Consider the following 19,879-nt stretch of genomic DNA (forward strand, 5'->3'; position numbering starts at 1 on the left):
AGGCAGTTCTTGCAACATCAGGGCTGAGTTCAGGGAAACGGCTGGAAAACTTGCTATACCCACACACACACACCTGCCTTTTGGCTAATGGAAGCTGAGCACAGTGCCAAATATGTTTGTTTATTCTTGCCCTGGGTGCTTTGATACGTATGCCATCGATGAGGGTAATCACCCTACCTCACAACACGGCACCCATGACTGAATAGGGCCTCACATCGCTTTATAGACCTCCCAGGCATCTTCTCCGGCATGTGAGATGTTGGATTATGTCACTGGAGATGTCCCTACCAGCCTTCTGACGAGGCCCCTCTGTTCTTTTACTACTTCCAGAGATTTGGGAAGGAGGTGGAAAGAGGGTGGACCAAGTCAAAGCCACTCAGTCAGGCAAGCGTAGCCATGTCACTTTGGAAGTGGCACTTGCTGAACACAAGGACGCAGTTTGGTCCAGCTGTGAACAAATGCAGTAGTCCCCCATGCTACAGTGTCACGACAGCATCAAGCCTGTAGCTTTTAACCGATTTGTGGCAGCTTAGGGAAAAACAACAGGATACTGTGTTGTGACTGGAATTAGCCCTTGTGGTATTGCATCTGCTGGGACACAGGCTGCACAAGCCTTCCTGCTCCAGACTTCATTTCAGGTGGGGGCTCAGCCACCTACAGTGACCGTCCAGCAGCTTGCACGCTTGTGGGTGGGCTGGGAGTGAGTGCTGAGGCACGTTTGGGAGAACGGTGGGGCTGCTCGAGAGAGAGAGAGAGATGGTGTGGGCACGTGCAGCCAGGCCCTGCCCTCCCTGTCCTCGCGGGGATGTGTTGTCACACCGGCAATGCCGGGGTGGCAAGTTGAGAGGCCCCAGTGTTGTGTCCCCCAAGGGCAGATGGGGTGGGGAGGGCACGTGAGAGCTCACTGCCTACAGAGCAGCACACACCCACCTGCTGCCACACCACATCCCAACAGCACAGGGCCACGGGTGACTCCAGGCCACCGGCACCCAGTGCAGCCATGACTCGGTTGTCTCACTGGACCATCTTGTGCTGCAGTGGCGGGACACCTTGTGGGCTAAAGAACCACCTGCCTCTTTCTGTCCCTCTCTGTCTTTCCCTTATCTGAACATTATCCCTCAGGGTAGAACCAGAAAATTAAATATTTCTTTGCAGGAACTAGAAACACCATGAAGAAAACCAATCCCCTGCACCTTCGCATGATTTTTACCTGGCTGGAAGATCTGGGAGGACAGGAGAGAGAAGAGGATGAGCGTCCTCACTTAGAAAGGAGCCTCTGGTCCCGACACCGCGGTTAGGAGAACGCTCTCCTGCTTCTGGAGGCCGGGAGCAGAGTCCATGAGACACGCACACGGTGGTTCAAAAGCCCCTTTAGCAGCCTGCGTAGCTGCATTTGTTCATCAATAACCACAGGAAATTGTGTCCCTCTCAGTCTTCACAGGGCAGTCAGGAAACCATGTTTATAGCCAGCTAGGCCTGAGTCTGCCACCATCCTTGGCAAAACTCCTGCTGGCTCCACTCTGAGTTTTGCCAGAGCAAGGACCCCACCTCATTCTGGTAATTAATGTATTTCATCAAGCAAACTTTGGTAGTTTTGATTCTTCTCAATACAGTGAGGAAATTCTCAATTTTGGAAAGGGTTCACAGTTGTGGAGGTGGTGGAAAAGCTGGGATCCAGATCTGCTCTGCTGTGTACACTGCATAGAGCAGGCCAGGTGGTGGAGACACCGGGGGCCACCAACACAGCGGGGCTGGGCAGGTGTCTGGCAGGGAGAAGGGGCTACATCTGGCACCCCAACCCCCATCCCTGCCCTGAATGGATCCAGAGGCAGGAGTTCATGCAGGCAGCGGCAACAGGCATTGTCAGACCGTCCTCTCCTCTGAAACCATGCAAATTTAACAGAGGTGGGCATTCGGGAGAAGGCTTGAGTTGCAGCTGCTGGACTTGAGCGCCTGCTGCAACAACCTCCAAAGAAAGCTCCAGACTCTGAGGGATCCTGGATGTGCTCCTGTCACCAACAGACAGGTCTTGTTGGAGGAAGGTGCTTACTCCTGAGGCTTTTCGGTCCGAGTGGAACATGTATATCTAATGGTGTGGGCAGGACAGATGCACGTTGTGAAAACACACACATAGGTCTCTTTCCATCCTCCTGTGAGGCTGAGGAGGCAGGGGACACCCCTGGGGCGGCCATCCCGGCGAGGATAGCTGAGGTGCTGCCAGTGCCATGCAGGGCCCACATCCTTGACCTGCCCTCCACCCCGGCGCTCAGCGAGGCCTCGCTGCCCCTGGTTTCGGAGGGGCCAGGGGAATGCGGCGCCTGTGAGGACATGTCGCCTCACGCCTGGGAGCCGAGCGGGGTTAGAGCAGCCGGCGGAGGGCTGAGAGGGGCCGTGTCAGGGCATCCCCTCAGGAGCCGGCTGCTCTCAGTTCCCTCCCGGGACAAGTCCTGTCTGTGGGATTTCGTCACAGTTTTTGAGCGCGGGAATGTCGAAACTTTTCCATTTTCCGCTTTTAGTGTTTAAAGAGAGGGAAGCGCCACACAGGTGCCGCCGTGGCTGAGGGGCGGCGGGCGAGGCGGCGGCGGGCGAGGCGGGAACGCCGCCGCCCTCCAGCCGCGGCCGCCGCGCGGCTGCGCTGGGCCGCGATCGCCCCCTGGCGGCGGCCCCTGGCGGCGGGAGGCGCGGGCGGGCCGGGGCGACTGCGCGAAACTTTCCGCCGGAGCCCGAGTTTGGCCTCCCCGGTGCGGTGTGCGCCGCCGCCCCGCGGAGCAGCGCCCGCCTTTCCCGGAGCGCCGCGGCGGCACCTCTTGGCCGCCGAATTTAAAAAAAAAAAAAAAAAAATTTTTTTTTACTTTTTTATTTTCTGGCTTCCCCCCCCCCCTCCCCCCCCCCCCTCCTCCCGAACCGGCGGGGCGGGAAGGGAGCTTCTCCGGTCTGCAAAATCAAAGCATGGCGGAGGCTGGCGATGAGAACCGTCCTCCCCAAAGCATCCAGCGCCTCTGACAAGCCCGGAGCCAGAGGGGGTGGGGGTGGGAAAGGGCGGGAGGGGGGAGAGCATGGGAGGGAGGGGGCGGCCAGTCCTTCCCCCTGCACTTGTCAGATGCAGATGGGACTGGCAAAGTTTGTTTGAATAAAAAAAAAAAAAGGCCCCCAAAAAAAAAAAGAAAGGGGGAAGAGCAGGAGGAGGGGGAGGGAAAAAAAAAGATCCTAGAAATCCAAAAAGGCTCATCTGGGAAGGAGAGAGAGGAGAGCGAGAGGAAGCGGGATGCAACTCAACCTGACGCTGATCTGCTTCGTCTTCGGGGGGTTCCTGCCCGACGCCGCGGCCCGTCGGGAGCAGATGGACACGGGGCAGTGCGACCTGCCCCGCTCGGTGAGCCGGGCCGGGCTGGGCCGGGCCGGGGGGCGCGGCCGCTCGGGGATGCGCGGCTGGCCGCGGCGCTCCGCGGGAGCCGCCGGGGCGCGGAGGCGGGGGGCGCGGAGCAGGGGCGCGGGGGGGAGGGACACCCCCCCCCGTGCGTGTGCGCGCGGTCCACGCGGACGCGCGTGGCCCCGCAGGTGTGGCGCTGCCCCGCGTGTCCCCCGTGAAGGGTGCGCTGTGCCGGCGGGCGCGCCCGCCCGCGCCGAAGGGGCCCCTCCGCCGGGTGCGAGTCCGGTGGGATGTGGCGGCTGGGTGGGTGCCCGTGGCGGAGAGAAGGGGTCACCGCGGGACTCTGCCCTAGGCGGGCCTCTTCGTGCCCGTGGGCTTTGCTTGCTCCAAGCCCGGCAAGGGCTTGTGCGGGGAGATGGGGGAGAGGGACCCCCCGAGGGTGGCGTTCCCCCCGCGGGCTGCCTCCTGCCCCTCTGCCCCTCCGCCACTGACCGACCCTCACTGTCCTCCCCCCAGCAAGGAGAGCTCAACTCCTTCCTCTGGACCATCCGCCGCAACCCCCCCGCCTATCTCTTCGGCACCATCCACGTGCCCTACACACGGGTGTGGGACTTCATCCCTGACAATTCCAAGGCCGCCTTCCACGCCAGTTCCAGCGTCTACTTTGAGCTGGACCTCACCGACCCCTACACCATCTCGGGGCTGGCCAGCTGCCAGATGCTGCCCCACGGGGAGAACCTGCAGGACGTGCTGCCACGGGAGCTGTACCGCCGCCTCAAACGCCACCTGGACTACATCAAGCTGATGCTGCCCCACTGGATGACCCCGGACCAGCGGGGCAAAGGGCTCTACGCTGACTACCTCTTCAACGCCATTGCTGGCAACTGGGAGCGCAAGAGGCCCGTCTGGGTGATGCTCATGGTGAACTCCTTGACAGAGACGGACATCCGCTCCAGAGGGGTGCCGGTGCTCGATCTCTACCTCGCCCAGGAGGCCGAGAGGATGAAGAAGACGACGGGTGCAGTGGAGAGGGTGGAGGAGCAGTGTCACCCGCTGAACGGGCTCAACTTCTCCCAGGTAAGGAGGCTCCTGGGCCTTGTGGCTTATCCCAGAGGTAGGGGCTGTTCTTATATTTCGGTCTGTTTATGGGGGCGAACCCCAAGCTTGTTGCAGCGGGGTGGGTCACTTGCGGGCCTCAACAGCCTTTGCGTCGGGCTGCCCGTTTTCCATTGCGCCGATCCGTGCTGCCTGCAAAATCCTGCAATGTGTGCAGTGAGTTTATCATGTGTATTATTTATTTGAGAGGCAAATGTCCAGGGTGTGAATGTGTGTGTCTGTTGGCTTGCCACTTGTGAGGGAAACTTCCACGCCTCCCATCCTGTCCCAGAGCTGGGTAAAAAGTGCTTTTTTTCTGTTTGTTTGTTTTAAGTAAAGCAGCTCTGTGGTACTTGTCAGGAAGAGGATGAAGCATGAACAATGAAAAAAGAAATTTCAACATTGTTCAAATAGATTTAAGTACATGCAAACCGTTGGTCGTCTTTTTAGTAGTCACTCCAGGTCAAAACAAACTGGCTCACGTTGCCCTCATGTACTGGGGGAAATTAAATGTGCAATCTGCATGGATTTTTTTCATTTTAGAACAGGTAAAGTTCAGCAAAAAGAAAAGGATGTAGATTAGGAAACAAAAGTTATTGGTGTAACTGGACTCCAGAATTCTTTCAGTGGATTTAGCTTTAAACAACCAAATACTAAGCCATGCGATCTATTTCATTTCAGTGGATTAATCAGGAACACAGTCACAGCTATTGACTTTGCTTTGTGAAACTGTTTATATGAAATCAGATTTACTAGAAATTCAGGAAATGAATGTGTGTGGAAGAAAACAAATAATCCAGGGGAAATTTAAGATGGTGTCAGTTACTGCTATGATACTTCGTTTTTAACCTGCTTTTCTTCATTAGTTTTGGATCAGCCTATTTCCAGCTTTATCTTACTGTCCTAGTTTGAGCAAAAAAATTCTTGGTGATGTGGGAATAAGGATTAAAGGACTGATCTGTGGTGTGATTAAAATGTCCTTAGAGTGCTGTCACCCCCCTCTCCCCTGAAGTCTAGTGGGAACTGTTTTAAGGGGAAAAAGTCTGGCTTTCACTAACATTTGGTTCATCCAATATTTCAACTAGAAGTCTAACTTTGCATACAGCCTTCAAAGGAGAAGATTGGTTGCATACGCTTTTGGAGGGATTTTCTTGTTTATCAACAAAAATAATTAAAAGAAAGCCCCTCAGGACCTTTGCGTTAATTAACGCACACGCAAAACAAGGAATTCGTTTTACCCTGTTCTGTTTGAAAGGTTTAAGTGCCTATCCTCTCTGTTGAGCCCCTTCTTTAAGGTGAGGTAAAAATAATGAACCATTCCTGACGTCCAATAGCATTTGGTTGTACTAGGTCAAAAATGGCAGTTAGAATCAAGCACATGAAAGCACTTGGTTAAAAATGTACCACTTGGAAGCCTTTTAAATGTGAATCATATTACGTTTTTTTCTTTTTAGAAAGAGAGAGAGAGCGCGCGCGCGACAGAGAAAGGAAAAGGGACCGAGTACAAAACTCACTGCTACTCTTACCATAATTCTGTTTTTCTCTCATTCTCTAAATTTTAAATAGAAACAAAAATTTCCCCTTCATTTTGCTACAATAATAATCTAAAAAAGAACAGCAAAGGTGTTACTGCTATTGACAAGTAAAGGACAATCATTTATGCAAAAAGTTTGTGCTGATTAAAAAAATACATTACATTTTAATTATTACAGAGAATTGACATTGCTGCTAAAATAGATCAGTGTTCAGGAGGATTTTTCCTAGATGGAAGCTTTTTCTGGGAACAAGGCCACCAGAACAACATGAGACAAAATTAAACAAAACAAACCAGATATTTATTTTCTTGCTTCCTCTAGATTTCATGCATCCTGACACCTGGCTAGTTGTTTAACAATAGTAATTTGTAATGTTATCACACCGTCTGGCAGTCCTACTGCTTGGTGTATTACTGTGCTAATTTAGTGGAGTGGATTACTATCGCTAGGTTTCACCTTCCAATTCCAGGTCTTGGAGCCTTCCTTAAGTGACACTTATTAAAACACACTAAAATGGAAATCAGAAGTTGAGCAGCTTTTGTCTTGTAGGGTGTTTGCACAGTTTGATGAGAACATCTGTGATAAATTACAGTCCCAAATCTGCTAAGGGCATCGGCAGTTTTTACCTGTTTTCAGCATTACTGTTACAGGAATACTGCACGTACTTTCTGCATTCAGAATTCAAGTTTTAGAACTGTGCCTTGCTGAATCATGTCAATGCTTTTGTTTCCCCCATCCCCAAAGTCCAGTATTTTTGCCCTTAGCAAATTAAAAAAGAAAAAAGCTTTTTTTTACTTCTTCCCCTCAAAGGCAGCTTTGTGCTACTGCAAATATTTAATCTGACTACACGCACCAAATCTATTAATCTGATACCGTGAGGAGGAGGAAACCTAGGAGTGGTCCCGGTTTGGTACTTGGTTTTGATCTGCTCTGACAGAAAGTGGATACACTTGCATTTTTGACCAGGAACGATCTTTGAAACGTTCTGTGCGTCGCTTTGAAATGTTGATTGTCTTAGCCGGATGAAAAGATTAAGGTGGCTCATTTAATTGGCTGCTTCCTGGAGAGCTAGCTCTTGCAGGTAGAGCACAGTGCATTGTTTTCTATTGTAAACTCAGAAACTTTGTAGTTTGATGCTCTGCTCCCCCTGAAATCTCTGCTCAGTGTTTCGTGCTGCTCTCCCAAACCGGCACTGCTCCGATCACCCTCCTTTCCCGCTCACTGGCTGCTTTCCTGCATGGCTCATGGAGGGAGCATCCTTGCTCCCCCTGGGACTCTGGCAGCTGCTGGTCACACAAAGTCCGGGCCCTGGATATTGTATAGTTGGTGGCAGGGTGTCTGAATCGCAGCAAAAGGCTGGGCTGGGAGCCTGGCTACAGGGGAACTCCAATCAGGTTTGGGTGAGATCGAAATTTCACTGCTCCTTGGTATACGAAGTTTCAGGGTTTTTGCTGAAGGTGGGACAGAAAGAGCTGAGAGGCACACAAAGAGGAGGAAGCAGACAACTTTTCTGTCTGACGGCATAAATATTTATTTACAGAGTGGCCAGAAAGTGCAAAATCAAGTGGTCCAGGACTGAGAAGAGCTGGTGAGGGGCGGATGGCGTTCAGGGGCTTCTCCTGTTGGGATGCCAGCAGAAGCACTGCAGTGGGGGCCATGACAGGCCATGAGGACTTGACCATGCGTCCTGTGAGGGCCAGCTCGGGAGAGGGTTAAGCTTTCCCATCCTCTTTGTGACCCTCACGCATGTCTGTGGTGAAAAGCTCTCCCCCGCCTGACATATACTGTCGTTGGAGTAAGGAGGACGGAGACGGTGACTCCTACAGCTGCTCAGGTCTGTCTGTGTCCACCCTGATCGCCCAGGGCTGCGGTGGGTGAGTGCCCTTGGGCAGCATCACATCCCAACTAAAAGCCTGTGTGGCCAGCAAGGGGAAGGTGTTACTTTTCTACCCAAACTGCTCTGCCCTGGGGAGGTGGATGGTAGCTCTCACTCGTGTTTGATCCTGTCTCTCAGCAGGATCCCCAGACTGAGACAATGTTGATATCCCTTCCTCCAAGTTAGAAATAAAATCCCTCTCCCATCCCATCTTGAACTTGCTCTCTTCAGTGAGAATCTGCATTCAGCCCATGCCAGATGCCCTTAATCCCAAGGTTCATGAGGGGACTTTTGTGTCAGGGCCAGACTCCATCCTGACCTGTCAGTGGGGGAAGCCGTCAGGCTGGAGGGGAGCCACCAGCACCCCCTTTTCTCTCCCTATGCTGGTCAGGGCTTGCGAAGCCCTGACTCTAGCCTTCTCCAGCCTGTATCATTTCCAACTGCAGGGGGAGATGTTAAATATCAAACCGGTGTTGATTGGATCAGAGACAGCCTCAAAGAAAGAAACCTTAGACCGTGCCAGATTAAACTTCACACTTCACCATTCTTCCCCTTTCATTTCTCTGCCGCCTCATTCTCTGCACAAATAAACCTTGTCTCCCTGCTTTCTACCAATGAGACAGCATTCAAGGGGCAGGAATGACTTTGTTAACAAAATCAGTCTTCATTTCCCAGGTCCTGCTGTTCCATCAAACCCTGGGACATGGCAGCTTTGATTACTCTAGTGATAGGATTAGAGGGGGAACAAGTACTGTTTAATAAAAGGCCGATGGGTGGTCCATCACGTTTGGTCACTGACAGATCTGCAGTCTTGAAGCTGGACATTCAGTGGCAAAACAGCACAACACAGTCATACATAGACAGGGCCATGGCCTGGACTTGCTATTCCATCTCCCCTATCCCCTTGAAAAATTAAACATTTCTGTGATTACAAAGCTGGGATTCTCAGAGCTGACAGGGACTAGTATAACTGACTTCAAGGGAAATTTGCCTGTTTATACTAATGAAAGATCCAGGCTCAAAGTTTTCCGAACCAGATTAAAGGGCTCAGTTTCAAAGCTAGTTGACTTTTGACAGTCTGTGTAGTTTATTTGAGGGAGTAGTATTGATTTTTTTTTTTACATTTTTTATCTTTTTTAAAGAAAAGTGGGGTTTGCCTAATAGAAATCATGCCTTTTTGCTTCCAAAAATTTTCAGGCTTCATGAAAAGTCATGAAAAATAGCTTAGTATCATCTCTTTCAATTGCTGAATAATGTTGAAAGAAACATTGTTAAATGGTTTGATTATACATAGTTAGACATAGTGCACACAGTTTTCAGCTTGCTGGCTTTAATTAAACTATCACCCCCTTCACCCTCCCACACCCCAGGGTAAAAAAATTCCCCCAGTAAAGTTAACCTTGGGTTAGAAATTCATACAGCGGAAATAGAAATGCTTCCATTTAACTCCCTTTGAGTACTAGTGGAGCTGCTTTACGTCTTTACCAGGGGAACTGTTGCGGGTGAAACTATGCAGGTATTAAAACTACAGTAGTCACAGTAACACCTGAAAGGATCAGCAGCTGACGTTTTATAGCTGTAACTAACTGTACGTGTTGTTCTTTACAGCCAGTTACTGTGTGCTTCTTCACCACAGCCCCCTTGAAAGGCCCACCCTGGCATTTGATGCCTATTAAGAAAAAAAGCCAGTCAGTTAATGATGGCTGGAGGGGCAGCTGGCAATTCATCTATTGTATTTATTGTGTATATAACTGCAAGAAGTGTTTGTAGAACAGGTTAGATATAAGCCCTTCCTTTCTCTCTGATCCTTCACACCTCCCTTGGTAAGATCCAAGCCTAGGACAGGTGTACCTGCTTCCCATGAGCAGATCTGAAGAGGACTCTGCTGGTTGATTTGTTTGCAAAATTATGGGTGCTGCTTGTGATTGTTTTTAGGCAGGAATCGCATCTTTGTAATGTGGACTTTAACAGGAACAAACCCCCAGAAAACAGCGGCAAACAAGCCTGGAACTCAGGGGAGTCCCTACCATGTTTGAGGCAGCTGAACGTTACCAATGTATAGAAATCAAATTGCAGAATTGTGCCATTTTTTTCTGTGTGTGTGGCAAGAGGTGAGTTGAGGTCAGAGCATGGTCTCTTTGGCTCCGGCTATGCCTGGTCCCAGCAGCAGAGAGCCCTGGTACCGCTGCAGTGTGAGAGGTGCAGGGAGCACCCGGGCACGTACTTTGCTCCCTGGAGGAGATTCACTCTGCAAGCTCTTCTTCAGGGAAGGGGATCAGAAGAGCGACAGATGACCCAAATCCATCCCCGTACTTAGGCACTAATGCTGCTTTCAAATCCCTGTGGGATCTCCCCTGGAGCAGTTTGCCACCTCCGAGCTGCTCACCCAGTAAGTGCAAAATACCCCCTCTTCAGTAAATGGTATTTCCACAGTGATGATTTTCTCTCTGTTTGTTGTCTGCTGTCAGTTTCTGATGCTGTTGCAACAGCAGTCAGGATCCTGCCCGGGGCCCAGAGTGCTTTGCTTATAAACAGAACGAACCATTGACCTTAAAAACCTCAACTTCAAGTATAGTGCAACCTACAGTCCTCAGAAAGTCTTTAACAGCCTCCCCTCAGCTCCCTAGTGAGTAGCAATCCATGTTATAAAGCCAGCCCACATCATTCAGGCTAGTCAGAGGTTCCTGTATTGAAAAGGCCAGAAATGATCTTAAGCAAGGGCACTCATTCACCTTGCACTCCTGCGGAGATGGAGATTGGTGGCAGGGCTCCTGGCAAAGCATATTTGGGAACTTCAGAGGGACACACTGTAAAATAACAGGTTTCCCCTGTGCTAGGCTTTACACTGCGAACCCTTACTAATCTCTTCACTGTCATTAGGAGTTGATGAGACAGGTAAAAGGCAGAAGAAATCAGAGTTACTGCTTGAGCCCAATGAAATTGGTGTGATTTCTTTCATCTTTTGGTCCTATTAGAGGGGTTCCCTGTATGCTTGGATGAGGAACTGTAAAATGACTTCCCCAGAGCACAGTGTTTAGGATAGCACAAAAATGGAGATTTTGAGCAACAACCAATGTTTTGGGAACTTCATTTTTTTTTTGACTTTCAAGAGTTAGTGTTAGAAGAACCCTATTTTGCAGGGAAACATACCTGCCACGTGTCCACACACCTTCCCAAATCCCTCTTTCAAGCTGACAAGCAATTCAGATCCTAGATGCTACTAGACTTAAAATCCAGAGAAAGCATTGTGGGTTGATCACAAAACTTCAATATCTTTCTGAACCGCTCAAATTATTTATAGTTTGCAGTCACTAAGACATTTTTCTGAACATTGCAACAATTTGTGAACCTAATACTCTTTCTGTAACCCATAAAGCATTACAGTTTCCAGCTCGCTTGAGACACCAGAAATTAAACTGGTGCCTGCAGAGCTTAAAACTGCAGATATCAGTGTTTGAACTTAATATCTCAGTTCATGGACTGGAATTGGAACAAGGCCATACTCTCTGCAGAGTGGGAACAGACATGCAACTAAAATGCATGACTGGTTGTATCTGTTACAACAGCTAGTAGTTATGGTGTCTCATTCATCTCCATAGATTTGCTTTTTCTGGTGTTCAAGAGAACAATATAGCTGCCTTGTGTTATTGTTATTGTTTATTGCATCTAGTTGTCATTTAAATGCATAGAGAATTAGAAGTGACATGGTTAATACCTGTGTCGGAAGCTCAAGCAGGAATTAGCACAGATGACTGCTGCTTTTATCACTAGTTATTCCAACAGCAGTCCTTACCACTTGGGTTTCCAATTTTTAGAGCTTCTGCTGCAAGTCATTTCAGGACTTCTAGCACAATATAAATGAAAGTTGCTAAAAACTGTAAATTAAAACCATGTGTTCAGCATTTTGGGATGGATGTTGTATGACTTGAGGAGGCTCATTAGCAAAAGTATTTTTAGTTTGAATGAGATCAAAGACCCTAGATTTTCCACTCTGAGGGTCATTTAACATAGGGCTAGACACCCCATTTCTCATTGTACATAGACTCCCATAGGCCAGTTACGCCTGAAGAAATCATCATCCCTGAAATATTGTAATTAGATGTATTATCAGTGGACCACTGCTGATCACCTCTGTCCAGGCACTGCAACAACACTGAGGGTTGAAGAGTCTTGCAGATGTCAAAAGGGAGTTTTATTACTGACTTGTTCAAAATCAGGATTGCGGCCCATGCCAATGGGTAGCAGTGCTAGATGTGAAAGACCATTGGTATGAATCAAATCCTATATGTTGTACTCATTCCAGAGTGTCCCTTGAAGCCAGGGATAATACTGAACCATTCCCAGAAACTCCTATTGGCAAATAGAGAAAGGATTGTAAAAAAAGAAAAAGAAAGTGTTCTGATTTCTTCTTTTCCTAGGCTCAGTTAACGTGGAAGTTATGAAACCTTTCAAATGCATTCTAGTCCAGAGGTTCTTCAGGCTTGGGTATCCCTGCAAAATCACAGAGTTCATTGAGATGGGCATGGAGAAAAGCTAGCAATTCAGTCATAGCCAACATCTTAGCTGTAACAACACAATTAAGGGAATAACAGTAAATGCTTTACGTTTTCCCCAGATTGCATCAAACTTGCTTCTTCTACCCTAAGTCTTGTATTTGGGCACCCATTGGGAGACACAGATATCCCCAATACATAAAACAGAGAAGAAGCTGCCTTCATAGAGCAAAGCGATATTCATCAGGCTCCCTTCGTGAGCCAAGGAATGAGAAAAAGGAAACAAATCTTTAAGTTATTTTCAAACCTCTTTCCATTTTAATAAAAGTCAACTTACAGGGAACACAGGGAAAATATTTCTTTAAAGTACGAGATTCTATGTCTTGAAAGTATCCCCTCAATATTTTAGAGACTGTATTAAATCCAAGGTCTCCATTAGGCTCCCTCACTTTTGTTTAACAATCACAATGAAGACTGATTATTCTCTGTACACTTTCTGCCACCGCACAAATTTTGCTTTCCTTTGATTTCTTGCAGGCTTTTCCTATTACAGGTGACAGCATAATAGTGATGGGGAATATTTATTTAAATGTGAGACAAAATGCTCACAGTATAGGAGTTTGCAGAGTCAGCAGAGGGGGAGAGGGCAAAAGGGTGATTTGAGAAACATGCCCAACTTTTTGAAGGTCTGTATTTCTGGCATGTGATTGATTTACAATTTTAGAAATGATCATCGAGATTAATGTCATTCCAGCAGTGAAGTGTGATGGGAGACGTCCCAGTGTGTCCCATTGGTTCTAAAGCACTGGTAAAATCACCATAGCACTATTAATTGCAAAAGAGCTAAGCCTTACACTATGTGAAGAGCTGGTCCTGACATACTGGGAGCTAACTGGGGTGCCAACTTGTAGTTTGCTTTCAAGCTCAGGTAATTCTTTATTTTTGGGATATCACAGGAGCAAGAGAGGTGCAAGTATGCTATAGGGTCTCAAAATTATTCTTTTTATGAGTTTATACAGAAAGCCCTTCTTTTTCATAATGACTTTCTTTCCTGATTAACACAAGAAAAAGCTAGAAAGAACATTCTCAAAAAATCTCATTATTTGCTTGCAGAAGGAAATAACTCACTAGACATAGAATCGAACTCAAGTTTTTAGTACCAAGTTATGGCCAAAATAATTCTAATATGGCAAGGCCTTCAAACAACTGGGATGCCCTATTGGTAGACAGCTGCAAGCAAACTAAAGTTCAGTTCCTTCGGCATTTCTCCTTTCCATTTGCAGAACACCAGGGAGATATTTTATTTACTTAAGGGTGTGAGCATCAGGCCATGAGACCAGGTTATACCGTCCTGAAATAATTCAGGTCTTCTGGTGGCGAGATGAAGTTCAGAGGGTCAAGGCAGCAGGCGTTCGCAGGCACGAAAGACTGTTCGACTTTATGGATTGGCATGTTGCTGTATGCAGACTTGCACTGACTAGCTTTTTACGCAGCTAATTGTGTGAGGCCAGGGAGGATTTTCTTTATTAACTCAAGTGGCTTGGCTGTGAAATGAGACATACTGTACAGTATATAATTCAAGCTCACTTTCAAAGGCATTTTTGTTGAAGCCAGGTATCCAGAGAGACCTGAGCCTTTAACATGTATGCATCTGAAACACGCTCTAGAAACTTAATAATTTAAGGTCAGCATTTACACTGGTTCATGTTCCAGTCATGGAATAGTGCTTGCTTTAAAAAAATACTCTATTTATATCTTAATGTATAAAGGTGTGTTTTAGAAACTGACTGCTTTGAGCACTTGCTCTGTGTTAACTATGACTGGATAAGCTTGTAAGGGACGTACCATGTAGAGACTTCAGCAAAATTATGGCTCTGAAGTTGAAAGAAAGCATAGTTGGGTGCGCTTGGTGTACATTCTCGAACCTGAAAGTATTAGCTGTTGAGAATCACTTGTAGTAGTACCCTTTTGTGTCTTGGGAAGTATAAAGAGCTATAATCTCCCAAAAGGTGTCTCATTTTGGCATATTTTGGGTGGATTTTGTCATTACTGACCAAGAGATCCCAGTGGAAGATATCCCTAGGAATGCAAAACACAATCACCAAAACCCACACAAGATCCCTTATCATGCTCTCTCTAAAGCTGTTGCAGATTCATTTGAATTACACTGGAAAGATTTATCTCTTATTAATGGAGCACTCTTCATTTTTTAAAATTGAGTTGTGCAACACATCGAGTAACAATGTCATAACACATCATAAATCAGTTTGTTCACTGAAGGATTCTAGATGAGTTAATCTAACATTCTGGACACAGTTCATGAACAGTTAATTTTAGCAGTTCTCTTTGATATATATCAGTTAAGGCAAAGCAACTCTAGCCATTGCGGAGCAAAGTCAAAACTGGTTAACGGCAAAGCAAGTACAGACAAAGATTGTTCAGAGATAAAGCCTTTGGCAGATCATTCAAGGGATCTTTGCTTTATATAGAACAATTGTAGCTCTAATACCAGCAGTGCAGACACTCTGGGACAAAGAGAAAACACACACACACACACACACCCCAAACCACAGAAGAAAACCACACACGCCACTTGGTACTTGCATCCAACAAGAAAGTGAAGCTAAAGTTCACCAACCCTGACGTAGTTACCAAAGAACTCCATGGCAGGCAATGAGATGGGAAGAAATACCCCCAAAAAGGCATTCAGGAATTATTCCCATTGTTAGTGGGAGAAACTGAGAACGTTTGATTTGAAACACAAAGTCATCCGGCAGCCTGCCAAATGCCATTTATCTCAAGGTCATGCAACATAAATAACCCCAAGGGTTAGCTCTAAAGTGGAGGAGCAGGAGGTAGCCAAACAAAAATAGGGGAAGGGATTCCTCTCTCTTCCCTGTGGATGTTTGGCATGCTACTGACAAGGTTTCAAGGCCTGGCACTCCTAACGAGTCTAGTATATTAAGGGTAGTAAAACACACCAAGAGCAGGAAGTACAGCTGAACATAGCATCATGGAAGGGACTGTGGTTTGAGACCAAGCCACTAAGCTGTCACGCATTTTCTGCAAGAATTAGTCAGGGAGACTAATTAAAAAGGAAAAGTCAGCCAGAAAAGATTTTCCTCTTGGAAGTTTAAGTCTGAAAATATTGATCCCTGTTATACAGTAGGGACAACCAATGTTTATTTTCTGCTCGACTGGGTGGTCACATGCATTTTCCCGTTCTTCCAACACACCGAAGTATCAGAGCCTTCTTACATTTTTTAAGAGAAAAACAAGCTTAGCAACTGTGACGTCTAGTAATCCATCATCCCTATCAGTCAGGGAAGGAAGGGTTGTGTTTTGCTGAGATTGCTTAGACCTGAGAGTATAGCTTTGAAGATACCAATGGGAGAATCCCAAAAGACTTGGCACCTGTTCTTTTGTTCTCTGGGGTAAAGCTCAGTGTGGTTCCCGTTAAAACAAATTAAACAAGTATGCAGTCCTTGAACCTAGAACCCAAAACTGCACCCCTGTGGTCCTCGAAACTGAGCAAGGTGTCTTTCCCACTGGTTTATGTAGAAAGGAGTTTTGTGTAGCCAAATAATTTGTTAAGAGAATTAGGAAGAAAAAAAAAGTTAGTCAATATTCTTCTAATTTATTTGTGATTTAGATAGGCTTAAAAAGCAGACTGAGTGGAGTTACTTGTGGTTTCATGTTGAATTCTTGATGCCATGAAAAAAGTGAACTAAACTCACTAAGTCAGAAGGAGAGTTTCAAACTGAAAGTGTTTTGAACCAGCTTTCCCTTTCCTGATTCAGCCAGCACCACTAGAGATCACTATACAGAGTCCTGTACATCTGTATGGTCTGAGCACCGGTCCTTCTGAACAGAAAGGAAGCAAGCTGGGCATCTGGATAAGGAACCCTGATCGTTAATATATGCATATAGGACTATTTTATATCTGTAGGTCTTACATAATGTGTTGGAAACTGAGGCATGACTTCAGAAGCTGAAATATCCCAAATACGTTACTACGTCTGGGGCTAAGACTGTGATTTATCCCATCTATGAATTTCTCTTATCCCTTTCAACTTATTTAATACTCTTAGAAAAAGAAGTATTTGTATGTGGAGGGACTGGAGTCAATGAGGTGGTGATGGGAAGGGGACATCTACAGAAGTCTATTCTGATTGCAAACTCCAGAACCTGCAGTTCTTCAGGTGAGGGATTATGGGACACATCTCCAACCCTTGGTGAATAGAGCAGCTCCATCCGTCTTTGCACCCTATTTTAGTCTGTAATGAAACTGATTTTCTCAAACACGAATGATCTTTAAAAATGGCAGAGGGCATAGAATTGCATCACTAGCAATGAACCAAAGGCTTTTGTGTTGCAACAACTTTTGTTGAGGGAGTATTGTGTTGAAAATCCACTGATTTTGGCAGAGGCTGGAGAATTTAGCAGTTCCACTTTGCATGTCCTGCCATCATTCAACAAGCAGACCCTGTTGCTAGACATTGCAGTAGGGCAGCCAGTTGGCTTCTCCCAACCTCCTTAGGTTTCCAGATGTCATAACAAAATGAGAGAGAGAGACTTAGCCATCTTCCATTTGTTTACGCTGGAGCTGCTAGGCAGAGACCAAGCCACAACACTGCACAGCTTTTCAAAAAGGACTTAATAGGCCTCTCTGTAAACAGATCTAAATATTTGCTCCAGTGACATTTATCGTATCACACGTCTGGCGCGAGTGTTTCGTCCTTGTTTTGCTTGCGTGTTTGGATTCTCTTATAAACATTAATGAAGTGCTTGAATACAAATGAATAATCCTCCCCCTTCTTCCCACCCTGGAGGGGAGGGGAATGGGAGGGCATGAAGTAATAATAGTTCAACCTTCAACCCATAATTGCTCAGTACATTTTGATGACAGCTTTCGTTCTCACATGCTTTAAAAGACTTTGTTCAGCATGTACATCCATGCAGAAGGCATCGCACCTTTCTTCAAAGGCAGCTGCAGCTGGGGTAGGGGTAGGAGGCAGTTACCACACAGCAGTGTGTCATTTGATGTTTGATTAGTCATAGCAAGTTGACCTGCTGCTGGATTCCCAACAGGATGGAAGAACTGTGCCCCATCTACATGGCTTTTAATAGGGGATATATTTAATATATTCTTCCCTAGGCATCTGCTTTTCGCTATTGGCTGGACAGAATAGTGGGCCTGAAACACCTCAGATCTAACTCCATATGGCTGTTCACCTACCTCTTGCTGGAGAACTGAGGTCATTTAATAGGTATTTTGCAATTACTTGCAGCTTGAATATGACTGGAGACAACGTGCTTCCGTATAGCCCCTTCCGTTCTCTCAATGCCTTTATGGAGGACATAGGCCCTAGAAAGTGGGCAGCTTGGTCTGGCTTTTGATTTCCTCGCTAAAGGAGGTGGGGGGCATGGGTAAGGAAAGACTGACCAAATCTTATTTCCATAGGTGGTTACCATGGGGGCAGCCTTTAGAATATTTTTATATTGTCTAGGGTATGAGGCCATAAAACAAATGTGTTAGATGCCTGTTTCCTGATCATAAGAGGGGTGAAGTTGTGAAGCATATCAAGGCTTCATCTCTCAACCTGCTCAGACTGAGAAAACATTGAGTATCTCATTCCTGTGTGGGAGCAGTTACAATACTACTCCGTTCTCCTTGTGCAGTTCAAAATGTCACAGTATCTTCCATACATAGTGAATTATCATGATCTCCTGCCAGGTGGGACAGTGCTTTGCTCAAGACCTTACTAAGCATCTTTAGTTTCTGCAGCTGGGCTTGTAGGAGCAGTGGTTTGGCTTGCTTGGAAGCCAATAATAAAAGAAACTCCATATTAGCCAACAGGGTCTCTTCAGAAATTCCCCAAACTCATGCAACTAAGCTCTCAGTTCTTTGTTAAGAGCAAAACTGCTGCGTTTAAGCTGTGGGACATAAAAGAAATAATCAATGCCTAGAAAGTAATCAAAAGTTCATTCTTCAGACGATCTTTAAGAAAAAAATCAGCCTGTACAAGACATCTGCGGGTTTGTTGTCTGCAATAGTAGTAAGTGCAAAGGATTTATTTCCCAATAATCAGGCTTTGGGAGGTCAAGATTCATACCCAAGAGGAAAGAAATGCTTGTGTTTCCTTCATCTGAGTGATTAAGTATAAAGTGGGTTAAAAATTAATACTGTCTTTGGATCAGCATGTATATGAAACCATTCAGTTTGCACATACTTGTGTACTATTAGAAAGTGCCTGTCAACTCCATTAATTATCAAATTGCTTATTCAGTCTATACATTCCTTGCATAAATCCATATCAACTTTGCGTCTTGTAACAGTATTTGTTTATATGAGCCGGAACGCTCAATCCTGAGCAGTCTAAAACGCCTCTCGAAAGAATTTCTTAGTCTTTACTTACAGGGACCCAGACTAATTGCTGTTGAGAGGATGTTCTGTGGGGTGCTTTTTTGGTGGGGAGTTGGGAGTAACAAAATTGTCTAGAAAGGTGTTCCCTTGTCACCTCTGTCGATGTTGATAGTTAAAATAGAATGTTGTTACAGTTCTCAGCAGCTGTGAAGTGCACACTGGAAAAAGAAAAAGCTGGGAGAAAGGGACAGAAAAAAGAATTTGCTGATATTTTTGTCATCCTCTGCCTGATGTGCCAACACTAATGGAGGCTTTTTTTTTTTTTGCTAATTTATAGTCCAGTGCATTCCAGGGTCCCCGTCGCTCAAGCATTCTGCCTTTCGCTCATTTGCTGGAACACAAACATGGAAGTGTATTTGGAACTCGCTGGAGCCTTAAAAAAACAAAATTAAGGCAAGCTGCCAGATCACAATCTAATACACAACATATGTTTACAGGGTTATAGTCTCTTGCCATGCTGGCTTAGCAGCACTCCAGTGTGAAGTAGAGTAAATGCCTTCCAAGACCTTTTATCATCCATCGTGCTTATCAAAAAGTAAAAATACTGTTTTTATTTCAGCAAACATGCCTTTCCTCTTGTCTGAAGCCCTTTGAATTCCCTGCCACATTTGGGATCAATGGAAGAGCATGTCCTTGGTCTTGTTTGTCTAGTTCTCCTCCTCTTCACAAGAACTCATCTGCCTCAGGGCTGACTGGGTTCGTCCACCAGTTTGGCAAGCATCCCTGAACAGGACCCCTACTCTGTAAGGAGAGAGTAATGTTGACCCCCGTCTGCCTTGTGCATTTGTAGTGTAAGTCATGGCACTCTATGAGGAGTCTATGAAGAGGAAAGGGTTGTCCAAGTGTAAGACACAGAGGATTGAAGTGAAGGAGGTGTTTTAAGCTAACTCGGGTTACCTCAGCTTGTCCAAATGCAAGAGGTGCCATTGATTCACACTCAGTTCAGGCCACAGGCTGTAAAGAATTAGCCAGCAGTGATTCAGTTTACCTGTTGTAACTTCTTAATATCCTGAATTGGCCATTATCATATTTGAACCCCAATTTAGAGACAGAGGGAGAGTTCTTGATAAACATGTAAACACG

At 46.3% G+C, this 19,879-nt stretch overlaps 1 protein-coding gene across 1 annotated transcript in view; it reads left to right on the forward strand.

Moving 5' to 3' along the window:
- The first annotated feature begins 3,128 nt into the window (after nucleotides 1-3,128).
- TRABD2B (TraB domain containing 2B) overlaps nucleotides 3,129-19,879 on the forward strand; it is a 297,330-nt gene continuing 280,579 nt past the window's right edge. Inside the window, exons 1-2 of the mRNA XM_076340249.1 lie at nucleotides 3,129-3,373; nucleotides 3,887-4,447. Coding sequence (XP_076196364.1) covers nucleotides 3,266-3,373; nucleotides 3,887-4,447 — 669 coding nt within the window. The 5' untranslated portion in view covers nucleotides 3,129-3,265. The remainder of the gene's footprint in view (nucleotides 3,374-3,886; nucleotides 4,448-19,879) is intronic.

Source organism: Aptenodytes patagonicus, chromosome 5, assembly GCF_965638725.1.
Source record: "Aptenodytes patagonicus chromosome 5, bAptPat1.pri.cur, whole genome shotgun sequence".
Taxonomy (NCBI): domain Eukaryota; kingdom Metazoa; phylum Chordata; class Aves; order Sphenisciformes; family Spheniscidae; genus Aptenodytes; species Aptenodytes patagonicus.